The sequence below is a fragment of the Gymnoscopelus microlampas genome, assembly GCF_963454915.1.
Source record: "Gymnoscopelus microlampas genome assembly, chromosome: 13".
NCBI lineage: Eukaryota > Metazoa > Chordata > Actinopteri > Myctophiformes > Myctophidae > Gymnoscopelus > Gymnoscopelus microlampas.
Window position 1 is genome coordinate 15,159,603 of NC_139950.1, and position 16,154 is coordinate 15,175,756.

General features: G+C 43.5%; 1 protein-coding gene across 3 annotated transcripts; it reads right to left on the reverse strand.

Moving 5' to 3' along the window:
* Positions 1-627: 627 nt before the first annotated feature.
* On the reverse strand, positions 628-15,922 carry shld2 (shieldin complex subunit 2). Of its 3 annotated transcripts, none has more exons than XM_084076625.1 (13): positions 15,757-15,922; positions 15,161-15,385; positions 12,280-12,958; positions 11,537-11,968; positions 11,086-11,236; positions 10,517-10,667; positions 9,175-9,282; positions 8,747-8,977; positions 8,142-8,288; positions 7,496-7,690; positions 5,999-6,239; positions 3,935-4,050; positions 628-1,379 (listed from the first exon to the last, which is right to left on the reverse strand). In XM_084076625.1, exons 1-13 carry the CDS (start codon positions 15,911-15,913, stop codon positions 1,204-1,206), a joined length of 3,009 nt encoding a protein of 1,002 aa, XP_083932751.1. In that variant the 5' UTR covers positions 15,914-15,922; the 3' UTR covers positions 628-1,203. The 3 variants fall into 3 exon arrangements, with proteins under 3 accessions (XP_083932751.1, XP_083932750.1, XP_083932752.1); XM_084076624.1 differs by having other exon boundaries at positions 15,077-15,385; XM_084076626.1 differs by lacking the exon at positions 15,161-15,385.
* Positions 15,923-16,154: the final 232 nt, after the last annotated feature.

Sequence of the window (16,154 nt, forward strand, 5' to 3'; positions counted from 1 at the left end):
CACTGGTTTAATGGAGACCGGGACTACATGATTCATAAAGTGTGATTGTATTATCATACTATTATTCAGACAAATACCAGATTATAATAATGATGAACAAATAAATGAAAAGAAAACAAAAAACTCCTCAAAACTAATACCGAAACTAAACATTTTTACACAATAAAAACTAAACTGAAACAAGCAAACCCACTCTGGAAACTAAACGTTAACATACTGTACAATAAATGACAACAACGAAATAAAATATATACAATGGAAAGGGATGGAATGTTCCCTATTCATTTCATAATTATGGTGACACAATGTTTATATTTTATAGCCCAATATTACTTAAAATAAAGTTAGCTGTGGAATCAGGTTACATCAGCTCTAGGTGAGTGTATCTTGAATATTGAGTAGTTATGTAATTATAATTAGGCTATATTGTAATGTATTACATTAGTATAATTATACTTAAAGCAAGCATTGATGATGTGCATATACAACAAACGTACTGTAGTCTGAAATCATCACATAGCCTATATGCAGGTTTGAAGGTGGTGTTTTGTTTTATTAACTGGACATTTTGGAAGAGAGATGTCACTCGCCCACTTTTTTATTTAGACCAGCTCTCACTAACTTGATTTTTTTGGAAACGTTTGAAAATATTTTTCTTTTTCAAACCAGGTTAGATGTTCTTCTTTCTTCTTGGATGTTAATGATCAGAACTCAAGAAAGAGGCAGATACATAAAATGCAAAATACATTTAATGCTGCTTGTATTATAAAACTGTAAAAACACTTGTCCCATATAAGTCCAACCTGTATGTCAGAACCGATGCTTTCCTGGTTTTAAAGGTATACCAACGTATAGGCTTTTTAGATCACCCAAAAGACCTGAGGCCGATTCTACAAATGCCTTCTAAATCAGTAGTTCTTACACTTTCAAGATGTTTTAAAAAATGTTCAAAAATAGCAGATAGACAGTACAACCTCACAGCGTGGCACAAAGTGACGTGCTGTGAGCTTGTATATCCTTGAATAGCCAACGCGAAAATCTAAAATAACACAGATGCTTTCCCGCTTTTAATGGGTTTAAGTGTCTCTGTGGGTTTATAGATATTGAACCAACGAAAAATATTAACAAGAGCTTGTGGCTGAACGAGTCCACCTTCCAGCAACGACATCTCAGCCTCATTATGTCATCTCATCTCATCTCATCTCATCTCTCCTGGGAACTAAAGTCCAGCAGCAGGAAGTCCTGGGCCATGGGGACGCTGTTCTCGTCGCACAGGAAGTGACTGCGTACGGTGAGGAGGAAGTTCCGTCTGGTCGGCGACAGGATGGCCAGGACCCTCTCTGATACCAGCTGGATGTGTCTGACCTCTGACCCGGGAGCTGTGTGTGTGTGTGTGTGTGTGTGTGTGTGTGTGTGTGTGTGTGTGTGTGTGTGTGTGTGTGTGTGTGTGTGTGTGTGTGTGTGTGTGTGTGTGTGTGTGTGTTAGGGGTTAAAAGAGGAGAAACAGTATCATAAACACTTTATTTTGATTCGAAAATATTAACCATACACAACGCCAACCGTACGGAATAAAACAATCGAGGATAACAATAAAGTATCGTTACAAATACAACTAAGCGCATTAAATTAACAATTTTCATGACAGAAGACATCAGATATACAGAAAACAAAAAACATTAAAAAAAACTAAACAACCCTCACAAAAAAAATGCTCCCTGCATCAAACTGGAACCTTTTCCATCAGCCATAATGTTTTTGACAGTTTGGAGTTGCAGTTTATTACAAACAACTATGATGTACTTGTATGCTATTAATCCAATCCAATCCAATCACGTGTATTGACCAGTGGTGGAGAGTAACTTGACAACAAGTAATACTGTGACAATATCTACACACTGGTCTGGCCAGAAATGTGGTCAGCTCTCACCTCTTCAGACTCCACCTCAGCCCTAGCACTTGCTGTAGCACTTGCACTAGCCGTGCAGTCTTATGCAAAGGTTAAAATGTAATTTAGATGTTGTTTTGTTTTTTAGACAGATGCCAGGTCATTTGTTGACCTGGCATCCTTGTACATCTTCAATGTACAGATTATTTATTTTTGGATTATACTGTAACTGTACTGATAGGTTATTGGTTTACCTATGATCCTAGAGTACTATTTCTATTAATTTGATGTATTACCTCATGTTTTCCTTACTTATTGTAAATCGCTCTGGATTAAGAGCGTCTGCTAAATGTCAGAGACCTAGGGTGGGTAGGACGTCAAAGTTACTTTAATTGATCCATTTGTAACTCTGAGAGCATACAAATTGAACCAAATGGACCCGTGTACACTCTCAGAGTTAGGGTTTTACGGTGCAGATTGGGGTCCCAGAGATATATTTTTCTTGGGGGGGGAGGGGGGGGGGGTCCATGGACTGGGGGGTCCTTGAAATGAACAAGTGAAATTAGAAGTGATGAAACAAAAAAAATACAAGCAGACAAAATTGGTAGGTCGGGAGGTGGCTTATTGTCGGTATCAGCCGAGTAACACGTGGGAGTCTGTCCCCGTTACAATGCGCTAGACCCCTGGGAGATGGACTGCTGAGGTGGAGTGCCACACCTATCCTCAGCTCCCAGTACTTACCGCACAACTTACCGCACCCAAGCCGTGCTACTCCTGCGCTGAGTTGGCGGTGCCCGGGATCGAACCCATGACCTTGTGGTCTGAAGGCGAGAGCTCTACCGACTGAGCTACCCGTACACAAACCCAGAAACACTATAATATTGAAAGTAACACATTATTGTTATCGGGTTCTCTCTCCTGATTGGATAGAATTGGTATCCTGAGCTGAACATATATTTTCTGTTTACTAAAGAGCTGCGGGTATGGGGAGACTTTGGTATTTTTTATGTCAAAAGTCCCTAAAAATCTTAATTACTTCCTGCCAAACGCAAACATACTGCGTGATTACATCAGCAAGCCCTTGTGAGTAATTATGAATCATGATTTCATTCACCTGTGTGATTCTCATAACTCAAGTTCCTCAGCACTGCCACTCTCTCGTTGACTCACAGACTCTCTCTTTTCCCGGTGTTTTGCCCACGTGGGCGTGGTTTTGAGGTTGGGTTTAGGCAGCGATATAGAGAGAGAGAGTTGCGTCACGCTCTGATCTCGCCGCAAAGCAGGATGTTGTCTCCTGTAGTTCCAAACATTGGAACTTCCTCATTGAGATAGAAAGAGAACTTCCACATTCCATTCTTACAATGAGAGTCAACGTTAGAGTCGTCACTCTCATAGTTATATTGCGCTGGGTTTAGGCAAAGTTTCTGTGAGGTTAAAGGTTAGGGTATAGGCATATAACCACGCCCACCTGGGCAAAACACCAAAGAAAGAGGGCGTCCCCTCTGACTCGTGCTGCACGACGAAACACATACTGCCGACGGGACGGTCGGTTGAGACTTGTGAGCAAAATGGTTAATTTCATGACGTCTGTAACTTTCTTCTAATGTCTGGGGTGACAGGGCTTTCTCAGTTGCCGCCCCCACCTTATGTAACTCACTCTCAGCTCACATCAAAGCTACCCCACACTTGCCACGTTTAAAACCACACTCAAAACCCACCTTTTCAGACTCGAATTCCCTACCTAATCCAAATCCCCCTTTTCTACCTTGTATTTATTTTTTTTAACATTTTTGAGTTCTTAGTTTGTAACGTTTTCCCCAATAAAGCTGTTTTTATTTTTTTCAGTTTTCTGAAGCGACTGTGAGTATTTAGAAAAGTGCTACATAAATTGTATGTATGTATTATTCTTTTTTTTTAAACTTTTTTTATTGATCCATTTGTAACTCTGAGAGCGTGCAAATGGAACCAAATGGACCCAGATCCAATTATACGCTCTCAGAGTTAAATGAAGCGTGAATGGATGGACGGTGAGGTTTGTGTCTTTCTTACCAACAGTCTTGTGCAGTTTGTCAGGCGGAGTGTTCAGCAGCATCTTCTGCAGCTGAATGGCTGGAACCTGAACACACAGCTGACTGTCTGCCTCCCTGACCGTTAACACTGCAGGCCTGACACACACACATGCACACACACACACACACACACACACACACACACACACACACACACACACACACACACACACACACACACACACACACATGAATTTGAATGTCGGAGGATATCAGCGGTGTTGTGGTTAAACTTCCACTGTCTCCTTCTCACCTTTCCTACTGTCTGTCTCTCTCTCTGTCTCTCTCTCTCTCTCTCTCTCTCAGCTTTCCTACTGTATGTCTGTCTCTCCTACACTGTCTACCTCTCAGCTTAGTTATTTACTGTCTGTCTCTCCTACGCTGTCTCCTTCTCAGCTTTCCCTAATGTCTGTCTGTTTCTCGTACACTGTCTTAACTCTGAGCTTTGTTACTTGCTGCCTGTCTCTCCTACAATGTCTCCCTTTCGTCTTACCTACTTTCTCTAATAACGGTACCTGTAATGATAATTGTAAAAACAGTTTTCATTGTCTAAAGATTTTGTTGAAAAAGTTAAACTGCATGACTGTAAATGTAGAGATATATAACTACAAATACAATTGCAGCTTGTCAGGTGTTAAAATGGTGGTACATAAAAGCAGTAAGCAAATGGTTAAAAAACGTTCAGTAAAACCCCTTCCCTGGGCACACTGAGGGTTAAATGTACACATTAGGCATTAGACTGAAACATAATTTATCAGTGGTACAGTCCCTTGGTGTAAACTCAACCCTAAGTTAAAATACCCCCTCTTTGAATACACAGTGTGGATTTTACTTTCATGGTTGCATCTTACCGGTAAAAGGTAGGTTTTCGTTTCAAAGTCGGTCAGTAGTCTCGCATAGCCAGACAACTATTCCACAATATCCGAATGCTATATAGCATGGAACTACAGGCCCTATCTTGCCTTACCCCTTATGCCTAAACATTTTTGGTATTTTTTACTATTTAGATATATATTTTTAAATAGTTCAAATGGGCGCTTTGAGGCGTGTTTCGAGCTTGTACATCTGCTACGTGTGACGCTGTAGTATGATCAAGTAAGGCATTCATTTATGAAAAAACACAAATAGTTAAAATATGGAGATAAGAGGTTTCTATCAGACGAAATGTCTGTGGGGGGTGGAATTAATTGGCATAAAATTGGAGAGGAATAAAAGTTGAAATGAAAACTAGAAATGGTGTTCCTCGGAGCACAGTTCTCCGCCAGGTCAGGTAGGTTATTGTGGGCCAGAAATGTTGGGAATTCGTCCATCAGGATGAAATATGAAAACAACAAACAGATCCGTCTTGATCACATGACTATAGAGATCATGTGTACCGATTTGCGTGAAATTTGGATAAAATCAGAAGGAGTAATATCAAAAATATGTTTTACACAAAGTCGGCCTCCTGGTGGCGCTATAAAAGGCCGATGTGAAAAATGCAGGGCAAATGTTTTTCCTTGGCCTCTAGTAATTGCGCATATAAAGTTTTACACATATAGGTGCAGTTATAGGTAAAAACACGAATCGGCCTGTTATAGTGTCACCATGAGGCTGATTCGCAAAATTTCCCGGAAATTGCACGTGTTCATGATTTGAGGCATTTTGTTCAAAACGGAGCACTCCTGCAAACTTTGGAAGCCAATCTTAGCTAAACAGGATGGAATGTGAAGTATTATTGTAAAATCGAATACTGTCAAAAAATGTGTTTTGCCAAAATCGGCCTCCTGGTGGTGCTATAACAGGCCCATGTGAAAGAATTTGGGGCAGAGGTTCCGCTCTGACATCCAGGGAGAGTGTGTGCACAGTTCCGCTGCAATCAAGCCAACTGTACCGGAGATTAGCTGTTCACACACGGACGGATGGATACACGGACGGATACATGGACGGACACACACACACACACACACACACACGGACGGACGGACGGACGGACAGGGTGCAAAACATAGTCTCAGCCATGCCTTTGGCCATGGGGGAGACAAAAAGCTAAAAAGATGGTTACCTAAAGTAGCGGCGCACAGTGGTGTGAGGCAGACACGGGTAGCAGGGACAGTAGATTCCGTTGGCGTCGGTGTCCAGCTCAACGGCACATCGGCCGCAGCCCGTGTAAGTCACGTCGCCGTTCAGCGTCTCGGCGATCTGCTCCAGGGACGCGCCGCTGTCCAGGGCTTGCAGCGGTGCATTCTGGGAAGGGCTTCCCTGGAACTGCAGCGCCATGATTTGAACTCTCAACTCCACATCACCTTGTGAAGAATACAAATAGGTTGTTGTTGTTATTGTGTTGTTAAATCGTATGTAAAAAGTTACGTATGTACGGTTCTATAAATCTCAAATGACCGCCAGAGGCGGTGCTTAAAGCACTGAATATTTGGGAATATTCAGTGCTTTAAGCACCGCCTCATCAGGGATGAAATAGAACTTTATTTATCCAGGGCAGTGGTGGAAACTAGATAAGTACAATCAATCAAATACTGTACTCTCAGCAGCAAATAGCTTGCATGGCTATAACCATGGCGACAGATCCTATAGCTCGAACTCCGAAGCTGTCATTCAACCATTCGAACCAATCGTCAAAAAGTGACGGGCACCCCCCCCCCCCTTTTCATTCAAACCAATCAAAACATCACGGGCATCACCGGTGTATTTTTCGCTGTGTGTTTCTAGACCAGCTTGCTGCACAATTTGGTAAAACAAATCGATTGAATAATCGCTAAGAAAACACACACACACACACACACACACACACACACACACACACACACACACACACACACACACACACACACACACACACACACACACACACACACACACACACACACACACACACACACACACACACACTGTAGCTGTTCCAGAGTGGTTGAATTTTGTGGTATTTGATTTTATTATTTTTCTGAAAATATGGAAAGTGAATATTGTTTATTTTGGGTAATATACTGTATTGTATGTGCATGGAGTATGGTGATATAGTGCCTTCCACTCTGCAGTGTGGCCTGCTGTAGCAGATATCACGTGACACCAATCATGGCAGCATTGGGTTGACCTGCGTGAGCTTAGATGCTGGTAATCAGAACAAACAGGGTTTCAGAGCTGTGAGGAGCTCTGTGTCTGTGTCAAGAAGAAAATATATAAAACGATAAAAAGTACTAACACTCCTGAGCATATCTGGGCAGAAGGCGCACACGGTATGTCACTTGTTTATTTTGTTGGTCTGTACAATGCTTGTTATTGTTGTTTTGTTGTGTGTGTTTGTGCAACCATTGTCATGTGTGCGACTGTCAACAAGGACATTCATAATTAATGTTTATAATTCATTGTGGTTAAAAAATATTGTTTGTTTTATGTCATTTCATTTACAGTTTTTCACGTTGTCTACATTGGGTAAAATAAAAAGCCCTCGTGAACATCAGTTGGAGCGTGGTCTACTCTGCCTCAGAAAAATACAGTTTAGGAGCAGTTACAGTATACACACACTCACACTCACACACACACTCACCGGTGTATTTCTGGGACAGCAGTGTTTGCAGGTCCAGCTCTATACTGGTGCTGCTGCTGGTTCTGAGGAAGTCCCGGGCCCGGCTGTCGCTAGGGGCCAGGGGCCGCACGGAGCCCCAGGGGGTGGAGTGGAGTTCGGGGAGGTCAGAGGTCGAACCGTCCCTCACCAGGAGCACACGGAAGTCCCACACGGCGTCTGAAACATTGGGAGGAGCAGGTACATTCCAAACCTCAGCACCTTGTGTGTCAGGGGGTTTCAACTGATTGTGAACCAGCTAGGGACCACCACCCTAAATAATGGCTCTTTTAGACTACGAAGGGAGACCCAGAACCTTCCATAACCCGAAACTTTCCAGCATACACATGGAACCTCCATTTGGTTCCATTTGTATGCTCTCAGAGTTATGGTGGCCCTTGAAATTAAAACGTTTGAGAACCACCGGTATTGTAATTGTATAGCAGACATAAAGTCCACAACATACCAGCTCTGACAGTGTGATAAAACTGTTCCAAATGTGATGGAACCGATTATGGTTCCTCTATGTTGGATCCGGTTCCGGATCCCAACCCTATATATATATACAACCCAAACCTCTGTCATTGTGCATTAAGTTAAACGTACTTAAAAGTTCTTGCATCACTGGTACCTTTATTCCTGTTAATGCATGGTAGCCAGTCTAGAGCAGCTCCCCACAGCACTACTGACCCCTGCTGGCCATCTGCCTGCTCTACGGTCAGCACAGCCTTCTGTAGCCCTGCAGAACGCCACCAACCCTCTGCTGCACTCTGCCATGCTGGAAGACGCACGCAGGCACACACACACACACACACACACACACACACACACACACACACAGGCACGGCACAGCGCGCGCACACACACACACACACACACACACACACACACACACACACACACACACACACACACACACACACACACACACACACACACACACACAGAGATAAGATATGATAATATGATATGAGCCACTAGGATACAACAGTAGTGACAACACACAGGCATAAATTGGCATAATGACTAAATTGGGGAGAAGAAGAATTAATTGTTGCAGCCATACATGGGTCACAATTAAGACACGCACACACACACACAAACACACACACACACACACACACACACACACACACACACACACACACACACACACACACACACACACACACACACACACACACACACACACACACACACACACACACACACACACACACACTGCAGTAGGCCTACCTGTGATGTTGTGTGTGTGTGAGACTCTGAGCAGGGCATGGACCAGAGTGTTGGCTCTGAGGAAGCGCAGGCGAGCGTAGGGGAGGCTCTGACCCGGGTTCTGTCGGGCGTAGGGGAGGCTCTGCCCCGGGTTCTGTCGGGCGTGGGGGGGCAGAGCCGCCAGGAGGGGGCGTCGCTCACGTACAAACACACACAGAGATTGCAGGGTACGACCGTTTATATTCTGGGGGACTGGAGACAGACAGACAGACAGACAGACAGACAGACAGACAGACAGACACACACACACACACACAATCATCATAACCAGCTGGTAATTAATTAATTAAATTAACGTCTGTCTGTCTGTCTGTCTCTCCGTCTCTCTCTCTCTTCCAAATAAGTCAAAACAACAGTTTACAGCATAATAACATTGACGACAGTGTCACCTGGTGGAGATGAGGTGGCAGTGATCTGTCCCAGGTTTAGCAGTCTGCTGGTGAAGGTAGTTTGAAGGACGGTCTCTCCTCTCCATTTATCCCTGTTCACCTCCACTCCTGAACAGCAACACACACATGTCATACCAACATAGAGGTGCTGCTATGCAGGTCAGGATGAAGGGGTGTTAGGGTTAGTGCAGGGTTACATTTAGTTTAGACCTAGATTGTGGTTTCGGCTGCCGTGTTAAGTGGTCAGATGGGTGGGCCCGGCTGTGTGCATTTTCAGCAGAGGTGGACAGAGTACTCGACCCCAGAACTTGAGTAAGAGTACAGATACTCCCTGGTTAAATTTACTCCTCTACAAGTAAAAGTAGCTCAGTCAAAATGTCAGACAAAAAAAGTACTTGCTTTTAAATATACTTAAGTAAGGAGGAACAGTCTTCCAACGGTAAACAGGGTCAGACTTCCAACTTGGACCAGCTGTTAACAGAAAAAAGAAAATAATAATGCTGGGAAGTCACAGTGTGACTGGAAGGGGTTCTGCACAAAAGTCAACATGTGACTTCTAGGCAGTGAGACTGTGTTGTCCAGTCTGATCTCTCATCACGCATGCATAGAGCTAAGTGTACTTTGTATGTTTGTGTCCAGGGGATCTGTTTGGGGCCTACTTCCCAGCATTATTATTATTTTCTTTTTTCTGTTAACAGCTGGTCCGAGAAGGTTGACCCTGTTTCCCGTCGGAAGACTGTTCCTCCCGCTGTTCCTGACCCTAACCCTGAGGTGGCTTTTGCCACCTCAGTACTCAAGTAAATTTACTCAGTTACTGTCCACCTCTGATTAAAATGGTACTGTTTTGCCAATTATTTGGGGGCCCACTTAATTGCAATACCCTCACGGCCCACCAGTGGGCCCCGGCCTATAGGTTGAAAATCACTGGTTTAAGGTTAAAGGTTAGGATTACAGGGACAGATTACCTGTGATTAGGCCTGTCACAATTATTGCATAATCTCCTAATCGCAATTATTTGAGATACATTCTCAAATATAAAAAAAGCAGAAATAGCTGCAAGCTTAGATCACATTTCATCACATAGCGTCACATTTCCGCTATTTTTAAAATATTTTTAAAACATTTTTAAAGTATAACATTTGTTAATATCTTCATCATCATTTCTTTGTAAATTTCAGTTATTTGTCATATATCTTCCCTGTGGAATTTTTGATTACGAAGCCTAAAAGGCAAACAGAAATATAATCTTTATTCATTATGTTCCAATGTTCAATGGAAAAACCCAATTAAATCGTTAATCACTTATTGGTGTGACAATTAATGGTCAACTTAACAGCCCTACCTGTGATGAGCAGTAGATCTCCAGGATAGACGGTCAGGGCCCAGAACGCTGCCTGTCGCCATAGCACCACCTTCATCTCAACGCCTGATTGGTCCGTCACAACGATGGACGCCAGGGGAATGCTAGTCCCTGCCAGCACCCCCCTTTTCACCTTAAATCAATCAATCAATCATCGTTGTTGGGCAGAATCCTTGCATATTATCTCCATATTTCAATGGATGTTTTTTTTTTTTTTTTGTAAATGAATGCCCTACGCAAAAATAGCCAAAATATTTTACTATTCCTGAAAAGGTTGTGTGTCTGTGGGTTTTATTAACATTGAACCAATGAAAAGTATTAACAAGAAATTGTGACTAAATAATAACTAATAATTGGATCTATTGGAACACAGGTTATTTTTTTCCTTTTTTTTCCCCCTGAAAAGTAACGCTTTTGGACATTTCCGTCTATATGAAATGCCCAAGATGGGGTTGAAAAGTGGTTAAATGAATATAAGCTGATAAATGTGTCCGTATCTCCCCTATACTCTATATAATATTTTCTGTCAAAACAAACAACAGAGCACCAACCTGAACCTCCTTCAGGTGACATGGGTGGACCACCACCACTAGAACAGAGTATCTGACCCCTGGAGAAACGCAGCGCACCAGAAGGGTTGTAGGACCTTGTAGCATGATGCTAGTCTGCACTGCTGCTCCTGCATGGGAGGAGGTTTCACACCTAGAAAGAAGATACAGATGGAAAACTGACCATGGGTTTTGAAAGCCAATATGTATCAAATCTGACCATTAGTTTTGAAAGCCAATATATAGTTTTAGATTCAAGCTGCCAATAGTCTACAGTATATACAGTATGCATTTAATAAATATCTACACAAATATAATTTAGCAATTCTCATGACAAAATAATTCCAAAGCAGTATTCAGTACTGTATGTACAATAAACAATATTCTTTCCATGGCAGAGTAGCCTCTGAAACAACAGAGGCAGTGATAAAAGGCTGCAAATATGGAATCATACCTGACGACTGGTGCTACAGGTTGTTCTGGACGCCCTTCAGTTGCACTGGCTTTCGGAGACATTCGAGCTCTCTTGCGATCGGGGGATTCGGACGGAGGAGAGCGCGATTTGGCCAGACACTTACGAGGACGAGGAGGCGATGGAGGAGTCAACCTGAACACCCTTGAGTCGTCGCCACCTCCTCCCGCCGCCACCACCACCCCCTCCTGTCTCTTCTCCCCACCGGACGTACCCGCTCCCGCACCCCTCTCCGGCTGCACCCCTCGCCCCTCCTGGGCCTGGGAGCAGAGCAGCCCATCTGGGGTGACTTCCAGGATCACACCCCCTTGTGCCTCCACCACCAGGCTGGCCATCATGGGCTCGGAGAAGAGCTCCATGGAGCCTGGGTGGCAGCTAGCCTGCTTCCTGGGAGACTGAGTGGAGGCTTCTGGGCTGTAATATTAAGAATAAACTTCATTCGTATAGCACTTTTCAAAAACAAGTTGACGAATTGCTTCATAGACATAAAAACAAGCAACAATACTACGCAGTTCAATCAAGAATAAGAATATAGAAGGGACAGTAAAAACAAAATCTCTCTATTCCTCTAGTTAAAAGCCATTATATAAAAATGTTTTTTTTAGAGTTTTAAAATAATACAGTACACTGAGGTTGCCTAGTCTAATTTCCAAAAAAAAGAGGAGGTTTATTCCACAAGTGTGGAGCCCTAACGGAAAAATACAATACTGACTGTCCATCATTACCTGTAGAGTTCAGGGGTACTGGAGGAGACAGACGCAGGTGTGGTGGCGGTGCATTTAGGTGGAGTTTCAGGACATGGAGGTGTGGGGGTGGGGGTGAAGGTCTCTGCACTATAGAGCTCAGGGGAGGTGGAGGAGTTGTTTTTTTGGGGCGTTGTGGCATGCTTGGATGGGGTTTGTGGAGGTGGTGTAAAGGTTTGTTTGGGTGGGGTTTGTGGAGGTGGTGTACAGGTTTGTTTGGGTGGGGTTTGTGGCGCGTGTTGAGGTGGAGTCTGTGAACATGCTACGGTTGGAGGTTTGCGCGACGACGTCATGGTCGTCTTGTCAGGGCTGTGTCCTGATTGGCCGGCGTGTCTGCCTCTCAACATCAAGGCCTGACTGTGAGTCCATGAGCAAAGGAAGTCTGTTTGGATGGACAGAGAGGGGCTGACCCTCCGCTCCGTTGGGTTGGGGGGCTCCGGGTCGGGCTGTCCCAAAGGGAAGCAGCTGTCCAGGTACTCGTGAATGGACTCCGAGCATGGCTCCTCCTCCTCTTCTGCGGTCCTCGATTGGTCGGCCTTCTTGGCGTGCAGAAGAACCGCCTCCTCAGTTGTAATTAAATGGTCGTCCTCCTGAACTATTATTACACTCCTGGCAGGTTGCTCAGTCGTGGTGCTGCTGGTGGGATGCTGGTTTTCCTTATCTGCAATGGATTGGACATCAAGGTTATTATACTTAACTGAAATTAAGTACTTGAGTATTGAAAAAACATTTGAGTTAACTGAATAAAAAAACCAAAAAGACAAAAAAGGCTACCAGGTTGAAAGTGGTTACCTGTGAATAATATTTTCTTGGTATCTTGTTTATTACACTATAATCTTTCTGACCTTTTTGAATGTTGCCCCATATACTCCATATTACCATAAAATACTAAACTACAAGAACGTTCGCCCCAAAACGCGCTCACCCCGGGTCAAATCCGGCGACCTCTGAACGGTCGTCACCAGGTATTTGTAAGTAGTCACAAAGTGAGACTAACTGTTTCCATGTTGTTTGCAGTGCCGATCTACAATATTGTTGCAGTGCCGATCTACAACCTGTTTGCAGTGCTAAGCTACAACATTTATTTATTTTGACTTGTGTGGTTTTGTAGTGCTTTATATATATTTATATTTCTTGTGTGGTGGTGCATGCTTTTATTCTTGTAGTCTACTGTTGTCTACTGACTTCTCCCTATTTGACATTGCAATCAGTGGTAATGAAATTAACCTGTGACTAATGGGTAGGATGGACTGACAGTTTGGTTGGCCTATAGAACAGGAAATGGTACTGGACAGACCAATCAGCTGACACCAGAGGCTGGATAAAAGGGGGTGATTCAAGGTGTGTGCAAAAAAGAAAGAAAGCCAACAGAAGTACTGTGACCTGGTGCAGGCAGGATGGCGGCTCCCACGGGCGGAAGTATGGGTGGACGGGGATAGGGACGCCACCGCCGATGAAGGGCCAGGCTGTGAGATAGCTGTTCTATCCGTCTGGCCAGAGAGTGTTGTTAGGCAACATGCGGTGGGTGCCCTGTCCGCCTGTTGTGGATCCTGTCCGTGGGAGGCAGCCTAGTCAGCCCAGTTGCAGGTGTGGACGGCAGCACGGAACGAGAGGATGGGACGGAGACGTGGGGAGCTGAGGTTCGAGACCGGGCCCTAAACACCGCATGCTAGCGGCCCGCAATGGGAGAGAGTCAAATCTCTCCCTCCCGCGTAAGTCTCTTCACATACCGGTGTTTAAGTGGCAGAAAACCCTGTTCGTTCTAAATGATGTATTAGAAAAGGACATAACTGGCCTTGAGTCTCCTTCATCCATAGGCGTGGCCGGAGAAGAGGAGTGCTTCTGGGAGTAGGCTACCAAAGGCCAATGTGGATGCAACAGCCCTTTAAGACTCAGCATTCGCACTTCAAAGGCTTTGCCTTTGGTATTTGACTCTGATCTATGATAACCTGCATTTTAACCCAATGTCCTTTTGTATGGTAATCATTGTTAGCTTTAGTGAATAAACTGATCTTTTGGCACATCTGTTTTTGTTCACTTTTTGTACACCACTAAGCTGCTCTCCATCTGGTAAAAGAACCTAGCCTTTTGTATCTGGTTAATGTGCATTGTAGTTTTTAGCCTAGTAGTGTTGAGTCCATTAGCTGTAGTTTCTCTTCAAATACTGTTAAAGGAGTTCCTAGGCTTCAAGTTCAAACCTAGGTGGCGTAGTCGGTTAAGCTCAGAAGGTCCCACCATTTTTGGACCTCGCCACATATTCCTAAACGTAACCTTAGTAAAACTATGCCTAAACCTAACCTTATTCCTAAACTTAACCTCAGTAAAACTATGCCTAAACCTAACCGTATTCCTAAACTTAACCTCAGTAAAACTATGCCTAAACCTAACCTTATTCCTAACTTAACATCAGTAAAACTATGCCTAAACCTAACCTTATTCCTAACTTAACATCAGTAAAACTAAGCCTAAACCTAACCATGTTCTTAAACTTAACCTCGGTAAAACTATGCCTAAACCTAACCATATTCCTAAACTTAACCTCAGTAAAACTATGCCTAAACCTAACCTTATTTCTACCTTAATCTCAGTAAAACTATGGGGCAAGCATTCCGGTTACCAAACTAATACTAAATGTCTGTGTATTTTAAGCTAAATAAAAACTTAACTAAAACTGTCTAAGCCTTTACAAAACATAAAAACTTTTCTAAACCAGCAATTCACATAAAAAAATGAAATTAAAACTATAAACTACAATTGAAAAGTGTAAAACTATGATAACCTTGCTGAACATCCTGGACTGTTGTTGTTCTGTGAGTACATTGGTTTGCCTCGGTGCTCTGTGCTGTCCTGGGCCTGAGTTTACCTCCATGCCAGCAGAGCTCCATGGTCCTCCACGGACCAGGAGGGCCTTCCTCTCCCTGCTCCCCAGCCTCACACAATGAGGCTGGGGTGGCAGAGGCACGAGGAGGGGCCCCCATGAACACATGGGTCTCCCCATCAGCTGCAATGAATTGTTCCTCCTGACCGATTGAACTTCCTGCAGGTTGCTCAGTCGTGGTGCTGGTGGCGGGATACTGCTCTTCCTTATCTGGAATCCATTGGACATCGAGGTTATTATACGTATTTGAAACAAAATAATGAAAACTAGAATTGAAAAAAAACTAAAACAAACAAAACAAAAACATTTTAGTTAATTGAAATAAAAATAAAAAATAGGTTTTACAAAAACAATGATGAGACTGAAACTGTATTGTGTGTCTAACTAAAATCAAAGAGTGTCGACTCATACATACTGTAAGCCTAGTAGTTTGGGTGGATATGAAATCTCCTGTTGTCAGAAATTTCACTGATCATTTCAGACAGACTATACCCCATATTATTAAAAAAAAACTAACACTAAAACTAACTGAAATGTTAAACAAAAAGTCAAAACGAAATAAAAAGAACAGCTATGATGACCTTTCTCTGTGTTGTGTGCTGTTCTGGGCCTGAGTTTATCTCCATGCCAGCGGAGCTCCATGGTCCTCCATGGACCAGGGGGGTCTTCCTCTCCCTGCTCTGTGGGGACACGGGGGGCTCCCATGAACACATGGATCTTTGGCTTCTTGTCTGACATGCTGAACAATGTCCTGGGTGACACACAGAGGGAATAATGCTGTTTACTGGGGACAGTGCTGGTGGTGACAAAAAAAGGATTGACAAATTTTGGCCTGATGGTCAAGATTCAATTTATCCCCTGAGCAATCCCCTGAGGTACGCTCTATTAGCTCAATGGAAAATAATCTGCACTTGCGTGGGAAACCAGGTTCAAATCCGGGGTAGAAGATGAAAGTTACATAGTGCAGCTTTAAGGGCAT

Bases quoted from the DNA above. Each gene is read 5' to 3' on its own strand.
- shld2 (XM_084076624.1), bottom strand. From the start codon at position 15,913: ATGTCAGACAAGAAGCCAAAGATCCATGTGTTCATGGGAGCCCCCCGT. The intron at 11,969-12,279 runs GTAATGATGGAC...TTAATATTACAG, and splicing joins AGTACCCCTGAACTCTACAG to CCCAGAAGCCTCCACTCAGT. The intron at 7,691-8,141 runs GTACCAGTGATG...CCAATGTTTCAG, and splicing joins ATGCATTAACAGGAATAAAG to ACGCCGTGTGGGACTTCCGT.